This window comes from Dendropsophus ebraccatus, chromosome 12 (genome assembly GCF_027789765.1).
Source record: "Dendropsophus ebraccatus isolate aDenEbr1 chromosome 12, aDenEbr1.pat, whole genome shotgun sequence".
In the NCBI taxonomy this organism is placed as follows: Eukaryota; Metazoa; Chordata; class Amphibia; order Anura; family Hylidae; genus Dendropsophus; species Dendropsophus ebraccatus.
In genome coordinates, this window is record NC_091465.1 from 71,206,739 (window position 1) to 71,227,053 (window position 20,315).

The 20,315-nt window shown below is 42.0% G+C and overlaps 1 protein-coding gene across 1 annotated transcript; it reads right to left on the bottom strand.

Moving 5' to 3' along the window:
• Window positions 1-1,020: 1,020 nt before the first annotated feature.
• Window positions 1,021-19,384, bottom strand: C12H19orf81 (chromosome 12 C19orf81 homolog). The gene is made up of 6 exons (XM_069947774.1): window positions 19,306-19,384; window positions 16,144-16,208; window positions 15,230-15,338; window positions 14,728-14,848; window positions 3,390-3,529; window positions 1,021-1,321 (listed from the first exon to the last, which is right to left on the bottom strand). Exons 1-6 carry the CDS (start codon window positions 19,365-19,367, stop codon window positions 1,120-1,122), a joined length of 699 nt encoding a protein of 232 aa, XP_069803875.1. The 5' UTR covers window positions 19,368-19,384; the 3' UTR covers window positions 1,021-1,119.
• Window positions 19,385-20,315: the final 931 nt, after the last annotated feature.

The following is a 20,315-nucleotide window of genomic DNA, read 5'->3' on the forward strand; positions in this document are numbered from 1 at the left end:
TTTTTTTGGGACTGTGATGGGACTTTTTTTTTGGACTTTTTTTGTTTCTCAGACAGTGATGGGACTTTTTTTTTGGACTTTTTTTTTTTTTTTTTAACTGATTTTCCCTTAATAAATTCTTAATAAGCTTGAACACTGAAGTTGCTTTCATGTGTCTTTCATGTGTCATGTGTGTGCTTTAATACTCACAGACAGCTGTCACATTCCATTTTTGATTAGGCAGCACCCAGGTATATCTGAGGAGACTAATTTAAGGTCTCACCCTAACAGGGGTGACGTCACATATCTATTTACAGAAAACCAGGATACAAGTGATTATAGGAGTAATAATCCCTTGCATCCTGGTCAATTCCGTGACAAAAGTACAATTTTGCGTCGCCATTGTTATTTTTACCAGATCCGTAACGAACTTTCTCAAAGTTCGGTTCGGTCCGGAACCGAACTTTTCCCAAAGTTTGTAACGAATAGAAACTAAGGGCCCTATTCCATGGGACGATTATCGTTCACATAATCGTTAACGATAAACGATCCAAACGACCGCTATTGCGAAAGACCTGAAATCATTCACCCATTTACATGGAACAATAATCGTTACTTATGATCGTTCTTGCGGTCGTCTTGTCGTCGCTATTGCGTTCGTCACTACTGCGAACAACCAAACAAAGTCTTATTCAATGCGACCGAATTGCGAAAGAGCAACGATAAGAATAGGTCCAGGTCGTATTAGACGATCAACGATTTCTCGTTGGGTAGTTAATCGTTAACTGCTATTCAAATGAACGATTATCGCTTAGATTCGAACGATTTAACAATAATCTGAACGATAATCGTCCCGTGGAATAGGGCCCTAAGAAGACCAAGAGACCACATTAATATATATACAGGGTGCAGCCTGGAGAACAGGAGGATCTCTGGCCTAAGGCAAGCTTACTGCATGCTGGTAAACTATATGTAAAGTTGAAAGTATGTTATGAAAAAACATTGTGTTGCTACCTGTAGGATGTTGCTCAGTAAGATCACTTCTAATTTTGATCAGTTTTATTATTTTTTCCATGCCTTGACAGGTGAATTTACGCAATATTATTGTGTCTCTACACAATACAAGGTACACATGGCAGGTTATGGGGTTTTGCTTGCCTCAGTGGAATCAATAAGCGTGTCTAGAATCTTCTTCTTGGACAGGGCACTTCTCAAGTGCACCTTGTAATCCTCGACAACGATCTCATCGTGGCACCGTAGAGGAAAACGGGCACCGCCAATCTCAAGGCCAGACTGCAGTAATAGGTTACGGATCTGGAAATCTCCAGTCGTCATCAGCCACCTGTGGAAAACAGATAAAAAAAAATTCTTAGTCACTATAGGCGTAGCCAAGATTTAAGTTGCTTTCCTCCACAAGCAGTGCCACACCTGTCCTCAGGTTGTGTGTGGTATTACAACTTGGCTCTACTTATTCAAAGGAAATAAGCTGCAGTACTGCACACAAGGACAAGAGTCTATACTTGGACAGTCTATACTTGGCCATCAAGCGTAGTGACGATCCTTTAGCTAAAAAATTATGATAATCTGCTGCTTTATTTCCACAAGAACTACATAATAGCCTTTAATTTCCCAAAGTTTGCATAGTTTTATTCCGGGATGTCTTCTATGTGGCTTTCTCTATCCTATCTTACACTATAGAGCAGTTTTACTTGACCCTACACCTACTTGTGTCAGTGATGACAGTTTTTGCTAATTTCAAATCAATTTATTGGTACAACTTCTTAGCACAAGTTGATATGAGAATATTTTTTTTTCCTCCAGAAAAACACTTGTCCTTGTCACTTTAAAAAAGTATAATATAGCCTAGATAGATGTCAAAAGTTTTGATCAGTCAGGGTCTAAAGCTCCCCATACACTTTATACTATTGTTGTCCGAACCTGCCACCAGCGGTCAGTAAGTGTGTGTCTCCTAAGTATTCACTGACAGATGTTACTGGAAGAGATAGATGTTGGGGGAATGTATTTTCACTGCCTGACCCATTTGTTCTCGGAGAGATAAGCCACTACCATAGTCTGCTGTGGCTTACCCCTCCCTCTAGAGAACACATAAATGTCTGGCTGTACTAAACGTTCATGTGTATGGGGAGGAAAGGAGAGATAACAGTTTTTAAAAGGATATTCTGCTTAAACATAAATTTTGAAATGTTGCTGCCCATGGTGAGAATAGCAATTTATTCCATACTTTTTATTATCTATTCAGTTTCCTTCCTTCAGTTCTAAGCTGCTGCTTTCTGCTGAAGACACAGAAAACTGTGTGTGAGGTTTTCTCTCTGTCTCCCCCCTCCTTTCCCCTCCATTCCGAGACAACTATGTAAATAGCTCCCTGGCAGTCTTTATCTGCAACTTTGTAGTTTCTTTGTAATGCTGGGAGGGTCAAGTTGTTGATGAATGCAATGTGATTAACCCTCCTAGCTTTACAAAGTTGCAGATACAGCCTGCCAGGGACTTGTTTACATTAGCTGTATTAGAAGGGAGGAGGGGGAGGGGGGGGAAATGGAGAGAAAAGCTCACACACAGATTTTTCTGTCTTCAGTAGAAAGCGGCAGCTCAAAACTGGGGGAAGGAGACTGAATACATAATAACAAATATGAAACAAATTGTTAGTCTCACCATGGGCAGTAACATATGAAAAGTTATGTTTGAGTGGAATACTCCTTTAAGTGATAGTTTTCCTTTAAGTCAAACATTTTGTTTTACCCAGAGGGACTGAAGGGAAAAAAAAAATCACCAGTGAGCATGCCCTCAATTTTACGGACAGCAGAACTCTGAGGATCCTGGATCACCTGATGTCTCAGCATCTTGTCCACCTTTAAATAGAGAAGCACTACATGTTCTAACCTCCGAGATATTGAAAATGAGCAAAGTTTCATTCTAACAACTATAAAGTCTTGTCAAATGACTGCCAAGTTTAAGTATAACATCCACCAGGGAAAACACAATTATGTTGCCACCCAGACAGAGCGGCTTTTCTCAAACTTCATCTATTCTCTATAAAGATGGCCAATTACGCTTTGGAGGGTCAACCTTGTTCGGAGCCGCACGTCTCCAGACATCCCGGTTTCATTATTTCTCTCCCTTTTCTGCACTTTTCTGCACAGGGAGGACAAGCGAAATAAAATTCCCATTGCTAACCTCTTTAAGATCTCTCATTCCACGGCGCAGCGGCTAGATGAGGTAATATCAGATTATTGTTTGGTCTCAAGCCACAACATTTTAATTACCAGCCGCATAAAAGGAAGCGGCGGAGGCTCTCCTGGTAATAGCTTTAATGCATTCCTCCCCTCACTAAATTGCTTCTTTTTGAGTTTTATACCTAGTAAACACTTATTTAGTGTAATTTTTGCGGTGACCTGTTTCTGCGTCCCGCTGTTCCACAGATGACGTTCATGTTCTCAAACTGGATCTTGTTCACTTGCTTCTTCTCAAAGGCTTTTGGCACAATTTGTTCTATGGCTCTCAGAATATCGCAGTGCCTGAAATCATTTTCTGGCTGGTAGGAGGAAAGAAAGGTACAGAAACACTTATTTAATAGAGCTGGGAGGAGAGATTGCACCGTTGGATTTTTCTATTTTTTTAATATCGAAATGGAACGGATACAGTTTATTAGCTGCAGAAAATATCTCAAAAAGCAGATTACATCAAAGCAATGTCATAGACATGCCTGGTGTGATTTATGTCTGGGAGAGAAAGGACAAATGTGCATTTGGGAAAGTAAAAAGTTACTTGTTGTGATGACTATCAAGGTGCCCTGGAGCAAGGGACCACAGCCTGATAGGGTGGATGATATAAGTAGGTGATGGAGGGCACCATTGAGGGATGCAGGGTTCTTCATTCTACCCACAAAGGGGTGTAACAAATAATTATGGCACCACTAGAGTGGCCAGTTAACCATTACTATATACCTTGTATTTTTTGTATTTGACTCTCATTGGCTTTGAGTACTTCAACTTCTCCATTCCTTTGCTTTCACCCCATCCGTCACCTACCTCTGAGATGGGTTGCTACTAGAGATGAGCGAACCTTGAGCATGCTCGAGTCGATCCGAACCCGATTGTTCAGGATTTGATTAGCGGTGGCTGCTGAAGTTGGATAAAGCCCTAAGGCTATGTGGAAATCATGGATATAGGCATTGGCTGTGTCCATGTTTTCCAGACAACCTTAGAGCTTTATCCAACCTCAGCAGCCCCCGCTAATCAAATACCGAACGTTCGGGTTCGGATGGACTCGAGCATGCTCGAGGTTCGCTCATCTCTAGTTGCTACACTGCTGCTTTACCAGCTACCCTGATAGTTACAGTATCCCTATGCCAGCTTTAATCCTTAAGGTCCTGTCCCCATATGATTTATTGGGGGTGGATTCTTTTTAAACAACTTTGGGTAGAGCTCCTGGGAGTGCAAGCGACACAGTACCTTACATTTATAGAAATAGATCCCTCCAAAGGGACCTTAGTTGGTGAAAATAATTAGAAACAAAAGTATAACTTAAATTTAGGAACACCGAACAAGAAATAAGAGTGTAAACTAAGACTAGACAGGCCCAGTTTGTGGTTAACCACTCCTCTGGGTTGATGATCCCAGCAACATTGTGTGGCAGTTTGGGAAGACATAGGAAGGCATGCTCGAGTCTGATCATTTGGCATTTGATTACTGGTGGCTAAGGAAGTTGGATGTAGCCCTAGGGAGTCTGGGAAAACATGAATACAGCCTATGGCCGCATAAACATTTTCCCGGACTCTCTAAATCTGCATCCAACTTCTTCAGCCAAATGATCGGACTTGGGCATGTTCAAGTTGCACTTATCTTTAAAATTTGTCAATCAGTTCTGGTGGGGCAGGTATAAGCCCTGTGGGACCAGCTCCATGACTCAAGGTTCAGACTGCATAAAAGCATACCTTTTTAATTTTCAAGTTTAGTATTCCCTTAAAGAGAATCTGTCAGCACCTATGGAGGGGGAGTGGTGATGGCTTCTTGCCGCAATTCGTGCCGCACTTTGGCCCGCCTCACCACTACCTCCTCCCAGCTTGTATTGAATATTCATGGCGCCCATCCCCAGGCCTCCTAGCGACGGCATCTGTAGCTTCCTGGTTCAGTGTAGTGCGCGCACGCTCCCGCAGCGTGATTCGCACATGCGCCGTAGCGGAGCAGCACTGAGCAAAGCCATTGAGGGCATAGTCTTTGGCCCTCAGTGCACCTGCGCTGCTCCGACACACTACGCACACACATGCGCGAATCACCCCGCAGGAGCGTGCGCGCACTACACTGAACCAGGAAGCTACAGATGCCGTCGCTAGGGGGCCGGTGGACGGGTGCCATGAATATTCAATACAAGCTGGGAGGAGGTAGTGGTGAGGGTGGTGAGGCGGGCCCAAGTGCGGCACAAAGCCATCACCGCTCCCCCTCCATAGGTGCTGACAGATTCCCTTTAAAGGGGAGCTCAACTTTTTTCTTTTTTTTGTCTTTTCCTAACCCCTACTTATAGTTGACTTGACTTTTGCAGGCAATCATATGCCAACTAATGATGGGAATTGTAATATTCTGGGATACTTTTGAAATATAGAAATAAGCTGTTCAATTATTTTCAAAAATGTTCAACGTTGTTTAGGATGGTCAGCATATTATTATACCCAGACTGGAGTTTTCCCTTTTTTTTCATATATTTTTATTGGATTTAAAAAAAAAAAAAAATTACAAATGTGTAGAGTTTTTCTTTAACTTCAGGACAATTGTTAAATTGAGTGTTTAGTAGATCTGATCTTACAGCAAATGTGAGCAATGGGGATGAGACGGAGCTTCATAGGAAGTGTAGTACCACCACAGCATGACAGTAACATGCTACGGCTTCCTGTGCCAGATAACGTGTTAATGAGATTTCATATGAAACGAGAAGTGACAAGTAATGATCTCCGACAGCTCCGACTGCCGCATGTGTCACCCAGACACCGGGGTAAGATGCCAGATCCATTGTTTAAGGACCAAAAAGTAAAGAAAGTAAAGTGAAGAAATCTAATTTATTCTAGTCCTAAAACATCTTTTAATGATTCCAACTTCAAAAAGCTGCGGGAAGCGGACTCTGTAAATTCAAATCAACCTTCTGACCTTGTGCAGATTATCCCCGTACGCGGCAAAAAAAACTCATTAAAATAATTCCGCCAAGTGAATACGTCTCAGTCGGTAATTTAGCACTAATAATACATTTGATCTGCATGCATTCAGGCTCCGCTTCGGCTCTTTTGTGAGCCGTACTTACAAACCTTTTAAACTGTAAGTAATGGAGACACAGATATAGAATGCAGCGTGCTCCACTTATAATAGACACGGTTTCCATGGTAACAGAGTCCTCTTGACTGACAGACTCAGACCATTTAGTTCAGTTTCCCTTTGGGCTCCGCTTTCTTCGCGATATGCTACAGAGCGTGCTCGTACCAAGACAGCGAACAACAAAAAAAAAAAAAAAAGAAAGTAAGTTGCATTGGGAGGACGTAAGCTGTGCTTGTCTACTGTAAGATGGGAAATTTTGCTTGCATGGTAGAAAAGGTTTATCGAATGTATGTATGAGGGTGAGGAGTACATTTTCCATCACAAAAGCTGTATTCTTTTTTTCGTACAGTTGCCTAGTACAGTACATTTTGCATCTGATGTCTTGCTGCCATGTTGGATTAGTTTGGTTAATAACGGTGATGGGGGAGGAAGTCTTCTGGAGACCAGGCCTCATAGTATCGGCCTATACAAAGAGGGTGAAGGAGAGGTATTTAAAGGGGTTATCTGGTGCTCGTCCATTTTTAACACGTTGCTGTCATAAAAGATAACATAACTAACATGTTATGTTACCTCTCCGTTCTCCTCCGGTGTCCCGATGCAGTCGCGCCCCGCCCCCCCCTGGAGACCAGGCCTCATAGTATCGGCCTATACAAAGAGGGTGAAGGAGAGGTATTTAAAGGGGTTATCTGGTGCTCGTCCATTTTTAACACGTTGCTGCCATAAAAGATAACATAACTAACATGTTATGTTACCTCTCCGTTCCGATGCAGTCGCCCCCCCCCCCCCCCCCCGTGATGGTGAGCAGGGTTTTGTGAAGTCCAGTGGCACCACTACAGGAAAGGAGCCTGCTAGGCAAACTACAAAGGGGTCAAGACCTTCAAGGACCCTCACAGGCAATTTCAGATAACAGACATTTCTCTTGTGGAGAGAACTGGATTCTTGGCACCAGACACCGACAGTTTAAAACTTCCGACAAAGTTTTGCTAAGTGACAGTGATCTTGTCCTAAAATGTTTGTGTAGCCATATGTATGTAGGTAACCTAGGTAGGAATAAAACTCAATGTATGTACAATATGTATCACAGCTGCTGTCATGTCTCTACAGGAGCCATGGCACCTCGTCCTCTCTTGCTGCTCACCTATGCGGGTGCCCTCTGCTCAGCATCCTGCTCACCCCCATCACTCTGCAGATGGTCACCTCTATGCCCAAGCCTGCTGGTCCTTTTCTTCTGTCCTATTTGAGTCTAGCTGTGTGCGCTGTTTGCTATCTATTAGTATTGACTTGGCTAGTTCCTGACCTCATCCTTCTGCCTGCCGTCTGCACAGATCTTCTGCTCAAACTCTTTACTGAAAGATCTCCGCCTGCTCTGACCTGCTGCCTGAATCCTGTTTTACAAGAGCACCACCTGCTTTAACTTCTTCCTGTTAACTATTATATCCTTCTCTACCTTGGTCCTTCCAATTGGCGTTTTCTGTCTGTCTGTCCCGTTATCTTGCGTAACTAAAAAAACAAAAACAATATCTTATCCTAGGACAATTTGAATACGTCTTTGAATATGTCTAAATATCCACCGTTCCGTAAAACCTTGGGTCAAAAGTTTATCATTGTCTTAGGGTTTATTGCACCTATATCCCTTATGAACGATATAACTTACATGCAACATGGTTAATCTTCTTGTTAATGTCATAAACACAAAACTTGAGTACAGAAAAGAACTTCTCCTATGTTTCATCTCTTGAAGAGAGGCACACATGCTTGAGGGTCATATAATAACTAAGCCACAGTCTCAAGTATGATAGCCCTGACACACACTTGTTTCATCCGGTGGCTTTCCAATGCTGAGGGCTGTGCCTTATAGAGCCCGTCTCTGCGTCTAGGGCCTGGTGTTTCATCTGAGCGTGGCTCCAGGACAGCCTAAGGCCAGCTTTATTGTAGTTCACAGCCTCCAGTTCAGAAGGAAACCCCCTCTTGCATGCACAACACTGAGGCATCCAGAACAAAGTTGTGAGTCCTACCACATATGTGACATCTGTGCCATAGATCTCAATGTTCTTAATGTTCTCAGGGAACACAAACCCTTTCTCGCTCTCTGTAGGTTCAGCAATAGACTCTTTGATGCCAAACCTTTTCTCAAATTCCAGTTGGTTGCTTGCTGTGGATTATCACAATCTGTCTCCTTCTCTAGTCTGACCGATTTCTGTAATTACACCTTTTATAGGGAACTTTCTGTTTTCCAACTAGCATTAACATCTACTTAGGTGGCACAAAAGCTATTTGGAGTGTGGCTGACTCCGTCACTCTCAGTTCTCCTCATAGTCACTGGTATTCTTCCTTGGATGATATCTAGATCTTATCTGTCAATAGGTTCCTCATCCTGAATACTCTAGGACTCTGTGTACTGTCACCTTCCTTAAGGTTCTGGGGATTAAAGGGAGCAGGTAATACAGACAGTCAATGTGCCCCTGCTCTTCTTCAGTAGGTCAAATTTAGTGTTTTCAACTAAGTCATTTTTTATATTAAATGTTTTCTTAAAGGGGAACTATCAGCAGGTTAGACAAATCTAACATGCCAGTATGTCCCTATTGCACAGGAGATGCTAAGGAGGAGGGTATGTCTTTTACCTTCCTTCTCAGTGTCGTTTAGGTGCTTTAATCTTCTGCTCCATGGTCTGGTGAAACCGTTAGGAGCACTGTAGCACCCTCTAGGAGTACTGCCCGGCCTCATAGTGCCGATGCAGCTCACCCCTAGCCTGCCCGCTCTATCCATCATCATTAGAAAGGGACGGGACGGTCGGGGGGTGGATTGGTTCTATGGGCCAGGCATTGCTCCTAACAGTGTCCCAGTGATCCTACCGGTCTCACCAGACCGCGGAGCACACAACTTACTGCTCCGGCAGTTTGCAACAAGGGCCGTGATCTGTACAGTATTGTTGATGGCATTGTGCTCATCCTCATTCACAGATACATGACTCAAAACCTCAAGTCTGCCAATCCTTCACACATAGTTTGTACACACATCCTCCACCCGTGGTTCATCAGGAAAATGCTGCCATACCCACTTGCCTGTCCTCTTCCTCAGACCAAAACATTTTTGCTTGTCGGCTTTGTAAGTTGTGACGCTTATAGTGGTGGGTGCCATTACCCTTCTTGTAAATGTTGCAGTCAACTTCTCTTTTATTATACTCCTGAAGAGAGACATATATTTTTGTCCGTCACATAGTAAATGAGTAACAGTCTCTTGTACAACAGTATATATTCCCTGTGGTCGTTGGCCTTTGGTCTATAGATAATCTCTGCATCCAGGGCTAGGTGTTTCATCAGGGTGTAGCTCCAAGCTTGCCTTAGGCCAGTTCAGTCCCATTTCAAGACCTAAAATTCTAGAAGAAACCCCCTTGCAAAGCATGAACCACAGTCTTGGATGCACTAAAAACAAAGTTTTGGGTTCTACCACACTTGTGTTGCATGTGTCAGGGGTTCCACCATATCTAATGTTCTCATGGAAGGAAAATTCAGTCTCCCTGGTGGTTCAGGGGTGGACCCAGGAGATAGATCACTTCATGGGAAAGCTAACATTCAGTTTCCCTTTGGATTCTGTGCAGTCCCTCGGAGGCAACTGTTTTGCACAACAGGAGACATGCATGATACCATCATGCAGCAGATTCTTCTTAAATCAGGCTAAAGCGGGGGTGCTGCACAGCCCCTTGGTTGACGCACTGAAGCAGAGCTAGGCCGAGGTCGGACTTCATTCAGGTGCATGTCATCCAGAGCAGGGGGTATTGGTGCACCAGGGGAGTTGGGCCCACCTCCAGGGCACCATGTGACCTCATTTTCATATTTAGAGAAAGGCACAGATCATGGAAACCAGGCGACGTTATGTATAATATGTAGACTCAACTGATAAATTTGCAGTGAACTGATAGATTTAAAGTGAAGTTTTTAATATATTTATGGACAACTTTTATTTCACCTCTAACCAAGTAAAATTTGTATTAGAAGCCACACTTCTTGAAAAGCACAGTGTTTCCAAATTAAAAGAAAAAAAAAAAAACTTTTACTTTAAGTGTAATTCTTCTGCTCAAATACAGTTCCTGCTCTATTTACCTAGCTCCTACTCACTGGGTTATTGGTTCTTGCAATAAATAAGAGCGACATTGTTTATAGGAAAAAAAAACGCTTTTTTCCCTCATTTCAGACTGCCCCTTTAAAGCAAAAAAAACCCCCAAACTGCTGAGCTGGTTATTTGCGTTCCACATTGTATGGTAAATGTAACACCTAGTATTTACTGTCTGCTTTGCAGCAAGTGTCAGCTGAAGGGATTGAAGCCTTGTATATGTCAGGTTTTATGTGATGTTCCCTTTTCTATTCATATTGGTACATTGCAAATGAGGCTGCCTAATACCCAAGCCGCTGCTGCTTACTCTAAAATAAAGTGGCACAAGTGACAGCCATTTACAGTCTCTCTACAAGATGCCAGTATAATGTCCATTGTACAGTGTTACTATATAAAGCAATGCTAAGGTTTTCCGCTATCTGTTTTATGGTGGGGTTGAGCAAATTTTAATGTGCACGGCAACTAAGGGGCCTATCCCACAAAGCGATAATCGGCCGAATTGACCCGATTCGGCCAATTATTTCTCTGTGGAGTAGAGAGAACAATCAGCCGATGATCGAGTCATCTGCTAATTGTTCATTTAGGTTCAAACCTAAAATCATCAGTCGCCACCAGCGCATTGCTACGTGGAATAGCGAGCGCGGCGGGCAACCGACGATTTCACAGACATCATACTTTACCTGTCCAGGCTGCAGCTCTTCTCCTGGTCCCGCGCCGCAGCAGCTTCGGAGCGGCCTGTCTGAGCTGACAGAGCGCTCAGCCAATCACTGGCCGGGACTGCCTGCGGGATCGGGAGATGGAGAAGACCTGCAGCCTGGACAGGTTAAGTATGAAACAAAGGCTGCAAGGACATCGGTATCCCTGCAGCCCTCGTTAAACGATTGTTGGGCCGTGGAATAGGCCCAGTAAACGAGCGCTGATCTAGCAGATCATTTACATAGTTGATCGGGCCCTGGTCGGCCCGTGGAATACCACCTTAAGGAGCCTTAAAAGCTGCAGTTTGCCTATTGGGCACCAGGGTGTTCCTTATTTATGTCTAGGAAAAACTATATTCACTTTTGCTTCATATTTTCCATATTGAATTTTGTACATACCCATTGCATTTGGATACAGTGTCCTTTGACAAACAGACTCCATGGTTACAAATGATAGAGAAAACCGTTCTACCATATTTTTTCATCTGTTCTGTACTTCTGTAACGTTCCAAGCATAGACTAGGACACATGCAAGGGTGTTTGACTGCAGCATAAAAAATCGTAGTGTGTATTCATGTTTTCCAGACTCACTAGGGCTGCATCCAACTTCTTCAGCCACTGGTAATCAAATGGTGAATGATCAGACTTCAGCATGCTTGAGTTGCCCTCATCTCTAATAGTTCGTTTTGGTCTTTATAAAAGTTATATATGTAAAACTGTGGAATTTTTAAAATTTTTATTAGCAAAGCTAAATGGGTTTATCCCAAGATGACAATTTATCACCTATCCAGAGATTGGGTATTAAGGATCTGATTATTTGGGGGGACTGTGAGGACCCCCATTGATCCCAAGAAAGGAGGTGCCGTCAGGCCCGCTTCTGCCATGAGGTGGAATGAGCCTTCCGCCTCAGGCGGCAGATTTTGCGGTCCGGCAGGGTGGCGGCATTATGTCCCCCCTGCTGTCATTTTTGTTTAGTATCACTTAACAAAAATGACAGCGGCCGCTCACCTGTCCCGTCGCCTGCGCTCTCCACATCCCGTCAGGTCCTGTGGTCACATCCCGTCACCCTGCAGCTGTCACGGACCTCCAGGCTGTGGTGAGTGCCTGGGGTCGGTGGGGGACGCGCTGGGGTGATCGGGTCGCGCGGGGCCCAATCATGACCCAATCACCCCACACACTCACCACAGCCTGGAGGTCCGTGACAGCTGCAGGGTGACGTCGCGGGACCTGACGGGATGTGGAGACAGCGGAGAGCGTGGGCCGGCTGCGGCGTGGGACAGGTGAGCGGCTGGCTGGGGGCAGAGGGGGGGCGATGTCGGCCATCACTCGGGGCGGCCGCCAGAGGTTTGCCTCAGGCGGCAGAGACCCCAGAATCGGCCCTGTGTGCCATATTACCTATGCATCTCTACATTTAGCCAGAATAAAAGAATGGCAGTGTGCTTCTTTCCCTGGTTTTATGGTCACTCCAACTCATTGCTCTCTCCGACAACTTATAATGGAGCCCGTCTCCGACAATGAGACACCTTGGTCATTGAGCCAGAGAGTGTAGAGCACTGCCTCCAAACTTGCAATCCTAATTTCTCCAAGAGTTATCTAAAGCCTACTTTAGTGTGTCCATTTTCCTTTACAGAATATCGATTTATGTAATGTCTTCTGTCTTTAGACAGCTCCCCTTTGCCATCCTATGGGTTATTCTAGCTATCATAATACCTGAACATTGCAATGAACTCCAGCTTGTTCTACAACTATGTTTTCTTATCTGCTTCCAACTTTTTCAAGGCCTTCAAAATATCTTATAGACCTGATAAATATGTAATGAACCTAAAAAAGTTGTCTACGGTATGAGAGTATAACCATGAGAAAAGTTTAGCAACTTCATTTAGATAAACGACCTCCAGAACAATCTTGGGTAGCTAATTAGAAATGTTGGGTCATGATCTCGTTGGTGACCTCTGGCTTGAACCAGAGAATGTATTCTTCACCTTCCAGTGACATCGATCTATTCTTATTCCATTGCATTCTCTAGTCGGGTAATTACCGCACATACAGTCTCATGCCTGTCGTAGTCATTGTTTTCCGTAATGATCGCAGCTGTTGCTCGGTATTCGGGTTACTGGGACAGACTGCTTCTGTGATTAGCCGGATCCTTTCATCTCAGCTACAAGCTTTTTACATTAAAAGACTCAAGGAAAAAGAAAGTAAAAAATACACTTAATTGTATGTTATTCCAGCTGTAATCTAGTAAGGCTTTTATCTTCTTTCTGTTTACTATCAACAAAGGCGTTCTTTACTTAGATGTATTAACTCTTATTAAGGAAGAACATACTGTAGCAATGCATGTGGACACATAAGGGCTTCCCATTGGACTAGTACTATCTTTAGTACCAAAATGGAGGTTAATATCTAAAGTGCTTCCTTAGTTTGGAACCATTTTCCTGTGAGGATATTTTGGTTGATGCATGTGCTTTTTTAGATCTAAGTATCTAAATTCAAACCATTCAGAAAGATTAAGAGTTTCTGAGACTTTCCATCATCCATGTTGGTTTAAGGGGCTTTCATAGAGAAGATAGTGGGCTGATTCATACTACCAAATCCTTCCATTCCAAAGCAGGAAAAATCTGAGGTTTCCTTTGTTCTTCTCTTCACGTCTTTGAGTCAGGTAGTCTGGATTAGGATTAGCCTTATTGAATGGGGTTAACCTGGTTCCATAACCATACAAGCATACAAGCTGTACATCTAAGGTCTAAGATCCAAGGACTTGCCTCAGATTTCTGATGAATTTTTCCAATACTTCCTCAACCGGTGGTCCATGTACCCCAAAGGGCATTCTATGATTGTTGCCTTGGGGGTACTTTTGTGTACTTTTTAATGTTGGGGGTACTTGTCTTAGGAACACTAAGAAACACATATGTATCATAAATATTCGTTTGATGCCATACATTCATTTTACATTACAACTAGGGATGGTCCGAACGAATCTGAACTCTCGGCAATGATTCCCGCTGTCTGCTCGCTCCGTGCAGCGGGTGGATACAGCCGGAGGACCACCTGGAAAACTGGGATACAGCCATAGCCATAGGCTGTATCCCAGTTTTCCAGGCGGTCCTCCGGCTGTATCCACCCTCTCCACAGAGGTGGAAGACAGCGGGAATCATTGCTGAGAGTTCAGGTTCATACGAACCCAAACCTTGGCAGGTTCGGACGATCCCTAATTACAACGTTTTTTTACTTGTGTGAATCCTATAGCACCGAACCACCAATTCAACTTCAAAGGGTATCTTAAGAAATTCATTACTAATATTCCTACATACAGTCTTGCCAACGTTGTACTGCCACTTGTAGCCATTCCATTACTATCAGAGCCATCAAAAGAATTTTATGACTACCATATGTGAAATAGTAGAGCTGAGATGGTTGGCCAAGGTCTTTAGTTTAAGATATAACCCCATATAATATCCTTACATTTTATTCTTTCTTTAGATCCACTCAAAGAGGATATTTCGGCCATACTTGTAGATGCTACAAGAACCCATCTACATCTCATAAAGCAACCCCATGCTCTAAAGCAGCTTCTTTCTCAATTGAAACCACTAACTTGTTGTTACACAAACCCTGAATGTACTTACTGGACTCTCCATACAGAGAGTGAGGGGCTGGGGTGGTGGAGGTGTTGGGTATGTTCTTGTGCACGCTTTCTCAGGGCCCAACTTCTCGTACTTCTTAAGAATCTGTTTCAGGTGCCGCTCCCTATCAAAGAATTGGAAAAGGAAGAAACATAAGTGCCCTGGAGTTTACTATTCCAACTGGAGCATATCTAATCCATTCCATGTGGTATCCCCTACAACGTTAGTGCAGACATTTACATAATGTAGCCATAAGCTATTAACCAGCTCACTGCTGCAACCAGCAGACTTGCCTCAGTTCATAAATAATTTCATAGGTCATCTGGGGTATTTTATGTAAATTGTAAGAATATAAGTCATTCCAAATAGCAACTTGATCATATAAAAGCACACAAGCCAAGTTTTAGCACAGTACTTACAGGACATATATAATCTTCTTTACTAAGTCTCTCTCTCTCTTTATATATATATATATATATATATATATACTGTATATGCGACTTACTTTGTTTTCAAGATATTAGAAAGACTGACGTTCTGGTGTGTGATGGTCTCTGTCAGAAGAGCAATTTCTGATTGTAGCTGCTGAACATTTTGCTTCAGGTCATTGGGGTCTAGGAAGGATATAAACGTAAGAGCTTACATTCAGTCATTAATAATAAACTACTTGGTTATATTGGATTTTTTTTTAGAGAAAACTGCAGCTAGAGTACATAGAATTTGTAATGTAGTGTACATCTCAATGAGGTTAATAGGTCAGGTGGTAAAGGACTTCATTGTCCTGGAAAAACGTAGCCTTTTTTCACATGTTCTGTAAATTTATCTGTAATTGCGGATCCAAAATTACGGATAAATTTAGGGCCCATTGATTTCTATTGGGCTATTCACACTGTCTGTAGTTTTTTGGATCCGCAATCCACTTTTTTCTGTAAACTTTATAGATCTGTAAAAATTAGGTGAATATGGTTGAAGATGTGCCATATTACGGCCCATACTAGGGCATGTCCTATTCTTCGCAGCATGGATTCACCCATATTCACTTAATTTTTGCAGATTCACAATTTTTACAGAAAAAAAGAGACTAAACACAAGAAATCCCGGTTATCTGTACTTACAGAGAAGGCAGTCATTTTATTGATGAACACATTGAGCCGTGACACTCCGTACTGGCTGGGACTTTCTGTGTTTAGTCTCTCTTTTTTTTTTTTTTTTTTAAACTTGAATAAGACTAAAAAGCTTCAGGAGACTGGACCTAGATACAGGTAAGTATAGCTTTGTTTTAAAGCATGACAACGATTAAAAAAAAAAAAAACTAATGAATGTAAATTGCCAACAGGCTTTATATACATATGCTGTTGATTTGGAAAATTACGACAGTGACAATGAAGCCATTATTGTAATACTGTACAAGCTTCTTACCTTCTTCTAAAAAGTTTTTCTTGATGGATTTATTTTCATTGTCCCTTTCCTGTTGTTTCTTGGCCCTGTAAAGAATTACACAGGCTTACACATACACTGATATTTATGTATAGTTTTTTCAATAGGTAGATAGGGCACACAGCAAGGGCCTCTAGGAGGAACTATTGCAGTTCAGGTGTGTCAGTAATATAGTCTCTCTGTCTCACTAGTTACAGCAGTCTCCCTCTGACTGATATTACTTAAGACTGGCATATGGCTATGTTCACACAACGTGAAAAATATTAAAAAGGCGCTCGATTTTCATATTTAAGAAACCGTCTGTTTTTTCCAAGATTTAACTGACTGCAATGGCAATGCATTGAAGTCAATGGGAAGACAGACGTCCAATGCACACAGGGGGCAGGAGCGGATTAACTTTACCATAGGCCCCAGGCTGTTGACCAAGCTTGGGCCTCCACCCCCACCCCACTCTAACTTTGACTGCACTAGTGCAGTGTCCATAGTACAGGATAGATAATGTCATGATGCCCATTTTTGTGCAAAATTGCGGTAAAAAAAACAGCGATTTTTTTTGCAAATAATGGCAAAACTGTATCCAGGAGGCAGTACATCACTGAAAGTACAAGTCTCAGGGCCCCGGGCTCCCGCCCAAAAAGGACCTGTTATAATCCGCCACTGACAGGGGGACATTTATCAAAGGGTTTGCACCTAATTTTTGGTGAATAATTGCATTTTCACCCATTTTTGGTCTAAGTTGTATTTATGAACCAGTATTCGACAGGTGAATATTTTTAGATGTGACTTTTTTTTATTCTGCCTGTTTTAAGTATTCACCCAAAAGTTCGCATAATCCGGGATTAGCGCCCAATTTATCATTTGCGACTTTTTAATAAGTCGCATAAACAGGCGCAAGTTCAGTCTGGTCAGAACCAGGTGAATAAAACTGCGCAATTTTTTTCATAGTTGCGCCTTTTTTTTTTTAGATGCATTTACTATGGCAGTGCTACATCTTAATAAATCAGTCACAAGATATTAGAACAAAATGCACACTAATCCCCATTAGAATAGTTGCACTTATTAGACTCCATAGTAAATGTCCCACACAGTGTATTGAATAACGGATGTTTTTGCTGCGGGCGTCAAAATAATGAACATGATCATTATTTTCGAACGTCTTTTGCAAACAACGGACATTTTTCAATAGTAGTTCACACACAGTTTTTCTTTGTCACCGTTCTTTCTCCGCTTTTACTATTAAATTCAATGGACTTTTTAATTAAACCGCACCCAAAGGGCAATTAGTAACCCCAAACTAGAATAATGTACAAACACCAGTGATTGCATTAGGGGGGGCCAGACAGCTAAATAACATCAGTTCTTTTAGACTCAAAATAACGGACATAATTTTAAACGGAGCTGAAAAAAAACGTTGTGTGAACATAGCCTATGAGATACCAGTCTCAATAAATCCACCATGATTTTAACTACCCATAAAGGGGCACAGTACTGATGTTTAACTTTGGCAACTAGCCACTGGTTAAGGCTTGAGAGAAGCCTAAGGGCCTAGACAAGAAGTGGGCCCCAATTAAAGATTAGCTAACAGAGAAGCCATACATTTTAGTAAGAGGACCTTTAATACTCCTAAGGGTCTCTTTGTCCACTAACAAACATGAATTTAAAAATACCTGAAAAGTCATATGGTATTTCCCATAGTAGTGCTTAAAGGGGTTGGCCACGTTATAGTAAAATTGTCTTGTGTGTAGTATACATAAGCGTATTCACATTACTTACTGAGCTAAAATCAGACTCCCCTCCTCCAGGCTGAACTGTCCTGCTCTGTGGTTAGCCTGTACATAAGATGGCCGAAATGGACCATGCCCCGCCCTTAGTGTCCTCCTTAGGCACATTTAGGCTCAATGTTGGACACTTGGGGAGCGGGGCTTGGCCACATGCTCCTCCATGTCAGCCATCTTATGGACAGACTCACTACAGAGCAGGACAGCACAACCTGGAGGAGGGGAGTCTGATTTTAGCTCTTTGTGGTACACAGGGAGCTGCTGTCAGTATATACAGTGAGTACACTTACTAATACTGTACACTAAAAATTTTTTACTATAAAGTGGCCAACCCCTTTAAGTTTATTTAAAGAAGAATATAATCTAAGAATCAAAGACCCATTATCTCATACTGCACAGATAGTTACATTGTTAAGGCCCTAGTACACGGAGCAATTATCTGCAGTAATGCTTTGTAGGAACACTATGTGGCGCTACATGAGACCTTTTCAAATAGACTTTATGTTGCTATAGAACTGTGTTAGTTATATTAGGCCCATTCAGTATTGTATCCATAAAGCCAATATGGAGGTCAGACAAATTTAAAGGATACCTCTCATATGGTGGCATGTTAAATGATCACATTCTTGACCCCCTACCATCAACAACATAACCCTAAATTGTCTGCAAACACACAAAAACACAAAAAAAAATGCAACAGCTCACCGCAATGGCAAGATACAGACCCACTGTATCTGTATTGTTTGCATCACGTCATATGACAGATAAAATAAAGTAAAGAATAATTAAATGTTGCACTGTCAAAAACTAGATATGTCAGAACACGGCGCTGCACAAATGTGCGACACAATAACTACCCAGCTTTGGTATCATTACATTTGCACTGACATGTAGAATACCTTAAGCATGTCAGTTTTACCACATGAGTGACTCAGAAAAAACTACAAATTTTTAAATCAGTTTTTACAAATTTGTAAAATTTTCTTTTTGAATTTTTTTTCTCTACAATTTGTGTGTGTGTGTATATATATATATATATATATATATATATATATATATATATATATATATATATATTAAAAAAAGAGTACAATTAAAAAGTAAAACTTGGCCAGCAACGAATAAGTCATCATACAAATCAATGAAAAATGATGGGTCTTAGACTGAGAGGAGGCAGAAAACTTTGTGGGCTTAGTAAAGGTTTCAAATCTTTTTTATACTTTTTTTTTTTTTTACTTTTAACTAGCACCACAAAACGACTTTTACTTGCAATCCTCTGATCACTGATATAGTACACTGCAGTAACGTAATAGGGTGGTGTATTATGCCTGTTATGCCTCTGTCATGCCTGCATACAAGCACATACTGTACATGGCAGCCATTGGAGGCCGCTGGTTGCCATGGAAACCCATCAGTACTGAACAACATGGCCGCTGTCCATGGGACTACAAAGCCTTGGAGATTTGTCACATGATTTGTGGCACATAACCACCATCGATTATCCCTGGTCCTGGCAGTTTGTTGTACTAACAGCCGAACTCTTGCATGCCAAACCTGTGTCAGCTGGCTAGGCTGCCATTAAAGGATGCGGCCTAGCCTAAAGCCCCTTAGCAACCACCATAAAAACATGTACGGACACCAAGGACAATAGGAATACCTAGTCTCAGGATATATAAGAAGACACATAAAGAAGTGAAACTTTAGGTTTTTCTATTTCTGAATGCATTGGTTCAGCCCAGAACTCTCATTCTGATGACTGACAGCGTATACCGAAACATCTATTTTCTTCTTACATTACCCCTTTCTTATTAAGAGAGTCTCAGGAGCTTTGTTCTGTATCAGCCGCATTCAGTATCTTCCAGAATTCAGCTAAATTATGACTGAGCTGAGCCCTCAAGTCAATATTATGTATGAGCATGTGTATATTTATTACATTCTCTATGGAAAAAAAAATACAGCCATACAAAGCACAGACATTTCCATGATAATAAGATCACCCAAACATAAAAGATGAAGAAAATATCAGAAAGAATGGCTTTTACAGTACATTGCAATCCCGAGATCTTTCGGTCTATGATGGAAACTGATGGATGGTGGTAATGCTCCGAAGACGTGACTAACTGATTTAATGTAAGGACATCCAGAGGACACTTACATGTAAACATTCTACACCGGGACCTGGAATGTGCGCGCATCACAATAGGGAATCGAAGGGTTAAAAACATACTGTATCATTGATCCATGATAAACTTCATTAGTGAGCGGGAAAGAGGCATTTTACTAGAGTTTACTGACAATATGGGCAATGGCCACGACTAGTTGTGACTCACAGTACAAATTTAAAGGGGGATTATCAGCAGGTTAGACGAACCTAAC